General features: G+C 37.7%; 1 protein-coding gene across 1 annotated transcript; it reads left to right on the top strand.

Moving 5' to 3' along the window:
- The first annotated feature begins 1,626 nt into the window (after positions 1–1,626).
- LOC106753492 (cytochrome P450 78A5) lies at positions 1,627–4,411 on the top strand. The gene is made up of 2 exons (XM_014635309.2): positions 1,627–2,947; positions 3,484–4,411. Exons 1-2 carry the CDS (start codon positions 1,943–1,945, stop codon positions 4,075–4,077), a joined length of 1,599 nt encoding a protein of 532 aa, XP_014490795.1. The 5' UTR covers positions 1,627–1,942; the 3' UTR covers positions 4,078–4,411.
- The last annotated feature ends 8,912 nt before the right edge of the window (positions 4,412–13,323 follow it).

Raw genomic sequence — 13,323 nt, 5'->3', positions numbered from 1 at the left:
AAGGAGATTAATTTTTCAAGAAGAATCATCAAATGATAATGGACCACTTCTAACATTGCAAACGATATGTAAGGCAAATACAGAAGTATTCTTTTCTTCCCTTATCAGTTTTTCTTCACTTGTAGAAAACAATGTACATAGCTTAGAAGAACTTAAAAATATATATCCTAAAAGTATTCCATTAGTTTGCTCTATACAAATCAGTCCTAGAAATCAAATAACATATATGAAAGACCAACTATTAGATGGACAAACATCTATACTACATCCAAGACAAAAAAATAATACAAGAGGGCCATATTCATCTTTCTCTAAATCATCCATTAAGGAAGCAGGAAGCGCTTCAAATTATCTCTCACCCTGCTCAAGAGGATATTACATATCTTGAAAAGATTAAAAAAAAAAAATAAAGAGTGAATGAAAGAAATGTGTCAAATATATCCTTGAGGATGGGTGCTACTTGACTTTCAGTCGAAAGAATTCAGTAATTTTCCCTCGGAAAATTATATTTTAACACCATTTTTTGATACTATTTTGACACTGCACACGTGTCAAAATGTGATTGGACGATTTCAAATTAAAAAAGTTGAGACAGGGGTATGTTTGGAAGAAAAAAACTAAAGTTTATTTTTTAATTTGAAATCGTCCAATCACATTTTAACACGTATGCAGTGTCAAAATGGTGTAAAAAAATGGTGTTAAAATTTTATTTTCCTTTTCCCCCAAAAGAAAATATTTTCTTTCACATTTTGTATATTATAATTCAAAGTAGTATATTAAGGTCTGAAAAAAAAAATCTCCACTTTTATTTGAATGATAAAGCCTCCAACAAATTGGGCCAATGTTTTGGGAGACATCGGTCATTAAAAAGCCGTACGTATATGGATAGACACGAAGCTGGAGTCAGGTCGCAATGATTTATTAACTGTACCTGAAAATAAAATAAGTACAGAAATTGAATATAAAGGTAATCTATAAAGCATATGAAATAAGAGCGAATTAAAGTAATGTATCCAAAAATAATAAGGATAATGCATCTGAATATTCCCATTCTTCATTTTATTCTCTCGGTGCTGTGGTGGTCAAACTATCATAATCATTCATCAATACCTGAATTTTGTAATTACATTTCATCAAAATATAATCCTTAAATTACATTAATTCAATATAGACGACATATTAATTAATATTATTAAACTCGACTTGCTGATTCAGTCAACATAATACGAGAGGATACTGTGACGATGATTTAAGTAGTTTGTCATCGGTTAAACTAATTAAATCAAACACAATTTTTTACTTTTAAGCATAATATTTGTTTACCAGTGTAACAATTTTTATACAGTTAGTCAGTATAAAAGTTAATAAATTTGAAATATATGATAGCATGTGATTAGATGTTAAGTTATTTGATAGGTTATAGGTTCAAACTGGTTCAATTTACTTTGATTGGATTACAAAACTGGAACGGTGAAATGTATTTTAAGCGAGTCGAGTTATTATAAGTGTTAAATTCAGAGTACCTTAAAGTGATCTATAACAAGGCAGATCGACATTTGTTATTGAATTATTAGTTTTTAATTTAAATGAAGGGATGGATGGAAGTGTTTATTTATTTATATATAAAAGAAAAAAATAAGAGAGAAGAAAAAAAAGAAAAAGGAAGGGAAGAAGATGGGGTGTGATAGTGACATAAAGTTGGGATGTTTTTGTGCAAGTTCATAGGAATATTTACACGTCATAGGTTGATAGCACCTGGTTTGATAGTTCTTAACCATGGTCACCTTAACCAAGGCTGTTTAACTTATCCACTTTCCATGCTTATATATTTAACTGATCCCCACATGCTCTACATCCCATGACACACGTCCATCTCTGAAAGTATAGTAACAATTCCCTGTCCATCCATCTTCGTCTAGTTTTCTTCCTATTTTGACCAAACATGAAACCCATGACAACATTCTTCTCCTTTCAAACCTCGTTACTTGTTTCTCTTGCCCTGTTGCTTGTCCTTACACCAACAACTACAACGACAAAGTTCCAATTCCAGAACGCCCTCTGGTTTTCCCCACTCGCCACTCTCTTTGTCACCCTCTTCGCTGTTTCCATTAACTACTGGCTTGTCCCTGGCGGTTTTGCATGGAGAAACTATCAATTCCAACATCATCCCAACAACGAAAAACCAGACGCAAAACTTTCTGGGCCTATGGGGTGGCCCATACTGGGCTCTCTGCCTCTAATGGGATCTCTGGCGCACGCCAAACTCGCTGCTTTAGCCGCCTCATTAAACGCCAAGAGGATAATGGCGTTCAGCCTGGGGCCCACTCCGGTTGTTATAAGCAGCCACCCCGAGACTGCCAGACAAATCTTATTCGGATCCTCCTTTTCGGATCGTCCCATAAAAGAATCCGCTCGCGCTCTCATGTTTGAGCGTGCCATTGGTTTCGCTCCTTCCGACACCTACTGGAGGAACCTTCGTAGGATTGCGGCGTTCCACATGTTCTCTCCGAGGAGGATTCAGGATTTGGAGGGCGTCCGGCAGCGAGTGGCTGAGGAGATGGTGAAGAGCGCGTGGAAGGAGATGGAGGAGAAAGGGGTGGTGGAAGTTCGGAGCATGCTTCAGGAAGGATCTCTGTTGAATATTTTGGAGAGTGTGTTTGGGAGTAATGATAAGAGTGAGGAGTTGGGTGATATGGTTAAGGAAGGGTACGAGTTGATTGCGAAGTTCAACTTGGAAGATTATTTTCCTCTCAAGTTTTTGGACTTTCATGGGGTGAAGAGAAGGTGCCACAAGTTGGCGGCTAAGGTCGGTAGTGTTGTGGGGCAAATTGTAGAGGAGCGAAAACGAGATGGAAGTTTTGTTGGGAAGAATGATTTTCTTAGCACTTTGTTATCCTTACCCAAAGAAGAAAGGTTGGATGATTCAGATATGGTGGCTATTCTGTGGGTAAGTACTCTACCTATTTTTCTTCTCCCAAACCCCACACTCAGTGGACCTCCATCCATGGAGGATAATAATAATATAAATAAAGTAAAACCGTATAAAAGCATGCATCCTTTTCCACACGCTACATAGCTTACATTTCCCGCAAAACAACCAAACAAAACATTAATACATAATCTTTCTTGTCATTTCAAGACTTGTTGATAATTGGCATGCATAAATTCCTTGTACGACACATAGCTACAAAGAAGAGAAAGTCTCATATGTTAAACAGTTCTTGACATGTCTATCCTGATCACCATGATAAAGATATTGATCCAGTGCATGCCATGCCACTATAACTATTCTCAGTGAGATTTTAGAGAAATATTGGACATATTTTAGAGAAGTAAAAACCTTGTAAGGTAATGTTATGAATAAACGAGTTACCCAGTGATTGCATGTTCAGGTTCGGTCTTTGTAAGATTCAGATTGAGACTCTACAAATCTATGATGTGATAGTTCTTATATGTGTAGCTATGATCTTTTTATTTGAGCAGGAAATGGTATTTCGAGGAACAGACACAGTTGCAATACTCCTAGAATGGGTCATGGCCAGGATGGTTTTACACCAAGACGTACAAAAGAAAGCCCGCGAAGAAATCGACACGTGCATCAGCCAAAATGGTCACGTGCGAGACTCGGATATTGCGACCCTGCCTTACCTGCAGTCCATTGTGAAAGAAGTTCTCCGGCTGCACCCACCGGGTCCACTACTCTCATGGGCCCGCCTCGCAGTCCAGGATGTCCACGTGGATAAAGTACTTGTGCCAGCTGGCACAACAGCCATGGTTAACATGTGGGCAATATCGCATGACTCGACCATCTGGGAAGACCCATGGGCTTTCAAACCGGAGAGGTTCCTAACAGAAGACGTTTCCATCATGGGGTCGGACTTGAGGCTCGCCCCCTTCGGAGCTGGACGTAGGGTGTGTCCGGGTAGGGCCTTGGGCATGGCCACGGCCCATCTCTGGCTCGCGCAACTTCTCCGCCACTTCACATGGCTCCCGGCGCAACATGTGGATCTTTCGGAATGCCTTAAGCTTTCCATGGAAATGAAGACCCCTCTGCGATGCGTAGTGGTTCGTAGATGAAAATAAATAAAAAATGTCGTAAGCCCTTGAGCCAAACCATCTTAAATGCATACGATGTTTGATGTTAAAGTGAGTTATCATCTCTCCCTCTTTATGAGTTTGGTACTCAAATGTCTAGTGAAATATTTAGAGATTAACCATGAAACTTATCTCTAAGTTCTATTTCACTTTATTTTCAAGAGTATCAAATTATTAAAGTAAATAATTATCCAGTGCTAGTTGACTTGAAGTTGATGTAAGATGAGAGTGTATTAAGAATGTTTTATGTCTCTTTAAATTGTAAAATGTAAATTATTGTAAGGTAATGTAATGAATTTGGTTTCCTTTGCTTTTATATGCACCATTTTCTAATTCTCTAGGTTCTCGTTTTTGTTTTACATGATGTAAAGGAAAAACCGCAATGCAATTGGAAACCGTAGCGTAGAATGGAACATAATTAAGCTGCACGCATAATTTTAAATAATTTAAATATTGTTAAAAGTATGTGTGGCTCACCATTCTTGATTATTCAAGATTTTTACATGGGACTATTGGAACCTTTATGTTATGAAGTTGATATGAATAAAAGAGATCACATAAGGCATGACATGGAAATCGTTTTACTGTAAAGATCTAGTTCTAAATTTTTTTCTGGAGATGTCCCACCGCAACTTGATCACTAACCAAAGCTCAACCCTTTATCATAATCATTTCTCAAATTAAAGGGAGTACTATTGGTTCTCACTATCTTTAGCTGTCTATTTTTTTATGATGCATATATACGTAACTGCTAAAAGCATTACACTTTAAACTCGTATCTTTGAAAGAAATAAAAAATAAATATGGCTTTTTCTATGTCGAACTTTACCATGTAAATAATGTTATTTGCTGTCTACTTATGATCTGTTACAAAAGCTATTTTTTAATTTTCCTTTACTAACAGGTTATACGTTCATCTGAAACCCTGTATATAGATTTGTTTGAAGTTTAAATACCTAAAAAATAAAATAAAATAGTAACCATACTTTAACAAACATAACGTGTAATTTTTTTTTTAAATTATAATACTTGAAGTCGACTTTAAAACAATAGAGAAGATTTTTTTAAAATAAAAATTAAAAAACATAAAGTTTTAAATGATTTAGATAATGATAGAGTTAATTTAGACAATTATAAGTTAATATAAACTATTTTTAACTTTTTTTAATAAATAAATATTTGTGATAGTGTGAGATTAACATCAACTAATAGAGTTAGTTTAGTCAACTTTATGACAATACTAATTACTTCTTAACATTTTTAAATAAATCAAAATATTTATAGTAGAGTCAAACAAGCATTGATTTACACTATAAGAAAAGCATGAAATACCGACGATATTTTTTCGAAGGCCTCTGGATCGTCGGTAAAAGTTCATTACCAAGGGTCAAAAAGTGACTTTCTGATGACTTAGGTCATGGACCTATTACTAGAAGCATGGCTAGAAGACTCCAAGAAGGGCTTGAAGACATGGATCCAAATAGGCAAGTTCTCTTCATACATTTTAAGTGGAATTTGGAGACACCAAAAGAAGGACAAAACTATCCACATGAAGGTTGGAGTTGCTAGCAGCACCCTTATTCTTGGCTAAGCACACCTATGGCCAATTGATCACGTTTTTTTAATTGTTCACATTGTAAATAAGGCTTCTAGATGCCAGCATGCTTTTTCTTTGCCTTGACACGTGGATGGAGATCTGGCTCTTTAGGAATTCATCCACACCACACATAGTTCATGGGATTTCTTATAAATCCACTTTGCAGCACATGTAAAAACACTTTGGATATCAATGAGAATTTTCTTCTTTGCTGAATCATTCTTCTCAGCCGAGAGATACTCTGCCAAAGTCCCCTTCTCTGATCTTCATTCCATCTCCTAGCTTTCTTCCAGTTCTTGGAAGCCGTCTGAAGCTAGATCCCCCTTCTACATAGATCTTCAACCTCACATCTACTTCACATTGCATCCATTATCATCACTGCTGGAACACGCTGCTGCAGAATCATGGCTTCTGCATCTCATCCACTAGAGCATCTCATCACTTTCCGAAGGGCAAGATGAAATAATGTGTTGTATTCTTAATTTTGTGAAACACTAAACATTAAGCAAACCTTAGGCTCTTAGAGTGGAAAAAGGGTTGAAAGTTAGAAAAGGAAATTAGACCATCCTTTAAACATATTCAACAAGTCTCGATCAAATGCATCCAACACAAGGTAGACCTTTAAACCTATTCAACAAGTCTCGGACAGACACATCTAACATAAGGTAGAATGATCTATTAGATGAGTATCTATTAGACGAGTCTAACAAGTGGTTAAGGAAACTTATAGTGTCATAGACACTCTTGTGAGCATTAAACGTCGAGGCGAGCGTTAAATGATAAAGTGCATTAGGTGCTCTTGCGTTGTAAGGAGAAAACATGCGTTAGATGACTTATGTATAGCCCTAATCAAATATTGTGGACAAACATAGTTTATAGAATATTAAACCAAAAATTGAATTTTTCTATAGAATTTGCAACTAGAACAAAGTGTGCACTACTGTTAGCTCAAATGATCAAAGTTGAACTTTATGTTATTTCTTTATATGATCAACATATCACTAGCAAATGCATTGGACTCAAGTAAAATGAAAAAAAATCGAAGGTTGAACAGAATCAAACACTTCACAGAATGAAAACTGCGACACTTTTGCACATGACTTTGAACAAAACTGGAAAATGAAATGCAAGTTGAATTTGAACTCAAATTAAAGAAATGCGCCGATTAAAATGATGGAAGAACACTAAGGAACAAGTGAATTAACTCAAACATCCACAGAATTAAGAAATTGAACCAAACGAAAGTGAAAAATTTATGAAACAATGAGCACATACGAACTACACATTACAGAATACAAAAACTAAGTGAAAACTTGACTTAGCTCTTGTAGATACGCGTGGACGTGTTGGCTCTGATACCAAATGATAGAAGCGGATCCAATCTTCAAGAATGAGCGGCTCCTTGATTCAAAAGGTGGTAGCAGAATGAAGAGATGGCTAGTGAATGTTGTGCACGGAAGATGTTTGTGAAATTGTCTTATGAGGTTTGGAAGTATGTGTGCAGGTTCCTTAACTCAGGAGGCCTTCCAAGAGGGAAGGAAGCTAGAGGATGAGTGTTCTAAAGTGGCACAAAGCAATGAACTCGAGAAGAAGTGGTTGGAAATTCAATTTGGCTGCAACTCACTATTTCACTCAAGTTACCATTACAAAGGATTTGAACTTGTCGTTTATAGGTGAAGAGAAGCGTGTGTTGGGAAACAGGTACCAAAAGGGGGAGTGAATTGGTGGGTTTTCAAAATCAAAGCCTTTTCGCAATCTTTAATTCAAAGTAGAAAACTTTACAAACTTTCTTGAATCGCAAGTTATAGGAAATTTAGTGCAGCGGAAAATCAAAATAGACTACGCAAATATTAAAGTCGACTGAATGTAAAAGTATAGGGATAGAGAATTCAAACGCAGGTTTTTATACTGGTTCGGCCTCAATGCCTACATCTAGTATCCTTCCAGTACCAGGAAACAAATGCACTATAATGGTCAAGGTTTTTACAACAAGGCTTTTATAGAAGACCTCCACGTCAAAAATATAAAACACCTCTATAACTCTCTAACCAAAATATAGGCAAACCACACAACAAGACTTGCAGCAAGATATCCTCTCTCCTGCAATCTGCAACCCACTTTGAACAATCCTCAAAGTGTACCAGACTCCATGAGTCCAACCCCTATAGTCACAATAGGTAACAGCAATCACCATGGATGCTAACAACAATCTTGATCAACCCAGAAACACCTCAATTGTGCAGATTCTGATCAAGCAGTAAGCGCAACACAATTCTCCTTCATAAACTCTTCCAAGCAAGATCACAACCGTCTTCTTGATGAGTTCTTGGAGCTCTAAATCTCATAGAATCAATCTGAAGAATATTAAATTGTCAGTTCATCAAAAGTCTTTGAAAACAATCAGTTCTCGTCTATTTATAGATTTCTATAAATCACACGCTCATGTAGTCGATTGTGCTACTAATAAAGTCAACTATATTATAACAATTATAATAGTGAAGACACAATAGTAGCAATCCACTCAAACCAATTAATTTATCAATCAATACATTTGACCAACATTCAATGTTCAACTAACTTTTAAAAATATAGTTGTTACTGTTCATGAGCATAACAAAATTTCAAACAAAGCAACTAATATAGTCGAGTACGTGGCGCACACAATCGACTTCGACACAAAAGTTCGCTTTGAAATTCTTTTCAATTTAAAATCTTACATAGCACTGTTTCAAAAAATCTGTGCATAGTCACTAGCTTAAATCGACTTCCCCCATAATGAAGTCGACTTACATCTTGCAGTAATGCAACACAATGTAAGTTCATAAATGTGCATGTGGTTTTCTTCGTTCAAATCATGTGTAATGCAACCAGATATGATGTAACATATATAAGCTCAGTAAATGTGCATTCACATATTAAGATAAACACATAAACATGTTCAACAATATATCAATCAATAAGCAATGGAACATGTAACACATCAATCAACATATGTGTTATTAAAAATGTGTTGTCATCATAAAAAACCAGAGTGATATGGATATTGTGTTGTCAACAATCTCAACAGCGTGCCTAGCAAGTTACTATAAATATTAACAACATGCATGAAGCTCCAAGAGAAGTGTGCAAGAGAAGTTATACGGCTGACTGCATGTTTCACATGGTAAACATTTAAAACGTTCTCAAAGAGAGGAGAAGTTGATCCCTTGTCGCTGAGCGGTACAACACGTGAGTTGAGCGCTAGCTGCCACTTGAAAATGCACTCTTCTTTGCCTCCTTTGTTCTCCCTTGCTTGGCTAGCCTTTTAAGGTGTAGAGGCATGGTTTCCCACCTTTATTGGCGACCTACAAAACAAGATAAATGTATTTAGGTAAAGAGAACATTCTAAGACTTAGAAAGAAAAGATGTTTTTGTTTAAAGATCTTTATTCAACTTTCCTTTCTTAGTCTTAGTGTTAAGTTGATACTTCTTTGTATGGGAAGTCCCTAAATGGGTTCCATCAACTTGCATATTACATGGTTTCGCTCACTAGATGAGGTCTTACACCTTGCTCGGTAGAGCAAGTCTTAGAATCTTCTAAGTTTTCTTATAGAGAGAGTGTGGGAATAAAAGAAGATACACAGTAGAAAGAAAGAGAAGAGATTTGATATGAACATGAGACCTATAGTCACCTTTTTCAGAAGGACAATGGTACGTGTAGACCTACACTACAGTGTAGTGCAACTCTACTTCGGACAGACAAGCAGGCATGCTCAAATTGGAAACTTTATCTCATTTAGAGAGTAGAGGCCAAGCCACATTTTAACTAAAATATAAAGTGTCATGTCACTACATTTTCTTCATTCAATCCTTCATCTCGTTTGTTTATTGTCTTAAGAGTTTTTCGGAGAAGTGAGAGCTTGGACGAGTCTTAGAGGGAGAGTATCCAATATATATATATATATATATATATATATATATATATATATATATATGGGAGTGTTAGCACTCCAATTTTTGTCTTTTCTTCTTTAATAAAATCTCAATTTTAGTCTTATTGAGTTTATAATTTCCTAGAATTAGAATAGATTTTGGTCTTAAGTGTAAAAATAGCAATTTTGTAAAATTGGTTCTAAAATTATTGTTTTTAAATAATATACGTTTATAAATGTAAAATGCTTCCTTTTTCTTTAGAAAGGAAACAACCTAAGCTTTATTGTGTCATTTGACACTCCATTGATCTTCACAGTATTGCAAATATCGTTGAATGTTGTCAGATGTTCACATGGACTTTCATGAGACAGACCATTGAATTGGTTACTCTTCACCAATTGTATCAACGCCTGCTTTACCTCCATATTCGTAGCATTGACCTTCGGTCTAACAATGTTGTTAAAGTGGTGAGGGCCAACTATTGTTGTGTAATCTTCCAGAGTGCGTTTACCATTATTCTCTCTAGCCATTTCTTCAGCGCTCTGGTCAGATACTTGCGGTGAAGATTGTAAAAGTGTCTCTAGAGGATGGAATAATTCTCTAGATGTTCGGATCCTCCTTCTTCTTCTACTTTCGTTTGGTCCTTCAAGAAGAGGTTCAAAATTTTTCTTGCTTCTAGTGCGAACTGTACCTTGCATACACAAGAAAACAAAACCCTAGAAAGCAATTATTAGAACAAAACAAAAACAAAATAAAAAAAAAATCAAGTCAAAATTAATCAATAATCACATAAATAGAATAGTTAAACCACGAGTCCTCGACAACGACGTCGAAAACTTGTTAAGACTCTGACAAGTGTACTTGTAAGACCCGAATAAAATAAAAATAACTTTTATTTTTATTTTTAGTATTTTATAATAAATATTTATTTATGATATTTTATTGAATGATAATAGTCTTTAACAGTGATATAAAATTTAATTAATAATTGTTTTTGTTTCGCTAGGAATTTCTGGGACCGAGAGTACTAACCTCGATGACGCGATTCCGCTTCTTTATGGTGCAAGATTTTCAAATACCTTCGCCGTCCGTTCTTCAGACCGTCCGTCAAGTTCCAACCTTCACCCGAGAGGGGGGTACCTGTAAAGGCACTCTGACGATCAAGTTAGATGTCGGTGTAGGAAGACCCTCGATACTCAACAAGTTGATGCTTAGAATGGAGAGAGGGTTGATTATTCAGTCAGGTGTAGAAGTATGAGTGTGAGAGAATGTGAGCGTACCTTGTTTGGAGCCTTTAGTTCTTTATTTATAGGCTTTGGATTGATATGAGATTAACAAAACAAAATAAAATATAAACAGAATAAAATATAAACAAACTTACCTGATATATCTCTACTGAGATATTATTTGGTACGTGATATATGATATTATTCATTTATTCATATTTGCGAGATGATGGGCCTCGAGCCCAATAGAGCTGGACCAATCTGATGATCTGTCCCATTTGATTAGCAAGCTTGGCCGCTCGGTTTAGCAGACCGAACGTTAGAGATATACTACCGTACATCATCCCCCCCAAGTCCGAGGTGTAGGACCTTGGGTGACCGAAGGACTTTCATAAGTGTATGTGTCGTTCGGTTCTGTGAATGAGTGCGTGCGCGTTAGGTAGTCATACAGACCTGTTTGGTTCTGTGAATGACTTGGAAACGACACGATTGTGTCGTCGTTTCATCCTTGAAAACGTAAGTAGCTTTTCCCGCGTTGTGGTAGTGGTAGAGTCGCCAAATAAGAGCCGTTAGATCCTGTACATCCAACGGTGTGGATAGTGTGGTGGTTTCGTAACCTCCACGCCTTTAATAGGTTAATGATTTTGAAATGAACTGTCACATTACATTTCTGCATCCTCTTCATCGTTCTTGAGAAGTTCTTGCGCTGTCTCTAGTGTTTCCTTTCCCAACTGTGTCATTTTCGCATTCCCAAGTAATAATGGCTTCTTCTTCCTCCATTCATTCTTTACCTAATAGTAGTGATTCACCTAGGGTTCGACCAAAAGTTGTAGGTTCTGTTGAGTCTTTGTTAAGTGGAGATAGGGTTTTTGTTAGCGGTGGAGTAGAGGTCGAAATCCGGGGCAAGAATGTTCATCTTCTCCGGCTGACTACTCATGGGCATCCCGTGAGGTTGGTGATCAATACACCATTTTTGTAAATAAAGATATACTGTTAGGATGGGTAGAGGATAACTGCGTTCTTCGAAACCTAGGATATAACGCGGCCCTAAAGTTGGTTACTTGTAGGAAAGAGGAGCGAGTCTTCCACGGAGAGGACGTTGCCGGAGAGAACTATTTTTATTTTTATCTATGTTTGTTCTATGATATGTACATTAGGCTTCCGTTCACTAGATTCCAAATGGAAGTTCTGCAATATTTAAACGTAGCGCCTTCCCAATTACACCCGAACAGCTGGGGATACATCCAAGCGTTCGGTGTTTTATGTCAGGCCTTGGGCATTGAACCAACGGCCAAAATCTTCTTGTATTTCTTCAAAATTCGATCGAACGCCAAAAAAGGCTGGGTGTCCCTAAGTTCAATGGCAAAGGACGCCATTTTCCATTTAGTCGCCGAGTCGTATAAAGACTTTAAAAACCAATTTTTCAAAGTGTCGATTACAAAGGGGGGTAGGCCGTTTTTTCTGAACGATGATGGTAGTCCCAAATTCCCATTGTATTGGACCAAGACCCCTTGAACATTAACCTCTTGGCCCCAAGAGGACATGACTGACGTCGAGAAGAGGAACTTAGATGTTTTGATCAAGTTACCTCGTCCATTTTCCTCAAGGAAGATGGTCAATTGCTTGAAGTTCAACAACCTTAAGTCGAGGGTGTCCGGTAGGTTTCGTTGCTGAATATCATTTCTTGCTTATTTGAATATGATTGATGAATATTTGTGAAATTCTGCAAAGGTCATGGCTCCAAAGAAGAATTGGTTTAAGCAATCTCAGGTTGCCAGAAAAGAGGCTGGGGTTGCTACCGGTCGATCCACTGGGACGTCGTCGAACCCTGCGACGGTCGTGCACGTGGAGGATGCCCCTCCCTCCCCTGAACAAGTTTTTTCGCGCAAGAGAAAGGCCGCCCGGGTGGAAGGGGCGACCAACACGGTCGGAAAAGAGAAGACCGTGACGGAGACAGGGGAGCCGACTGAAGAACGGTCGCTACCGTTAGGGATGTGGGACCCAGGCTTCGCTCTGAGACATAAGGTCGAGTTCCATTTTGACGCCACTGAGGAAAAGGTGATGGCGGCTATGTTTGAACAACAGATGTCTGAATTTCTGCTTGATTCGCTACTACGGGCGGGGGGAGCAACCTTCAAAATGGTTTATGCTTCCAATAGGGGGGATGTCCAGAATGAAATAAGTCGCCTTAGAAAAGAGCTAGAGGACGTTTGGACCACCCATTCTGGGTGTGCACAGAAGGCCGAGGAAGCTGCCAAAATCATTGAGGAAGGGAAGACCCATGTCGAGAGGTTGCAGAGACTGAGCGTGGAGTTGCAGATCGAACGCGATGGGCTGCTGAAAGACATGGAAGAAGCCAGGAAGACAATTGCCAACTTAGGTGTCAAGACGCGGTCAGCCTTGAGGTAACTAGACACGATCAGTCTAGTGTGTTGATGGACGTTATGGTCCATGAGGTGTCAAGACGCGGTCGGTCTTGAGGTAACTAGACAC

Source organism: Vigna radiata, unplaced genomic scaffold, assembly GCF_000741045.1.
Source record: "Vigna radiata var. radiata cultivar VC1973A unplaced genomic scaffold, Vradiata_ver6 scaffold_131, whole genome shotgun sequence".
NCBI classification, from domain to species: domain Eukaryota; kingdom Viridiplantae; phylum Streptophyta; class Magnoliopsida; order Fabales; family Fabaceae; genus Vigna; species Vigna radiata.
This window is presented reverse-complemented; position numbering and strand designations above follow the sequence as displayed.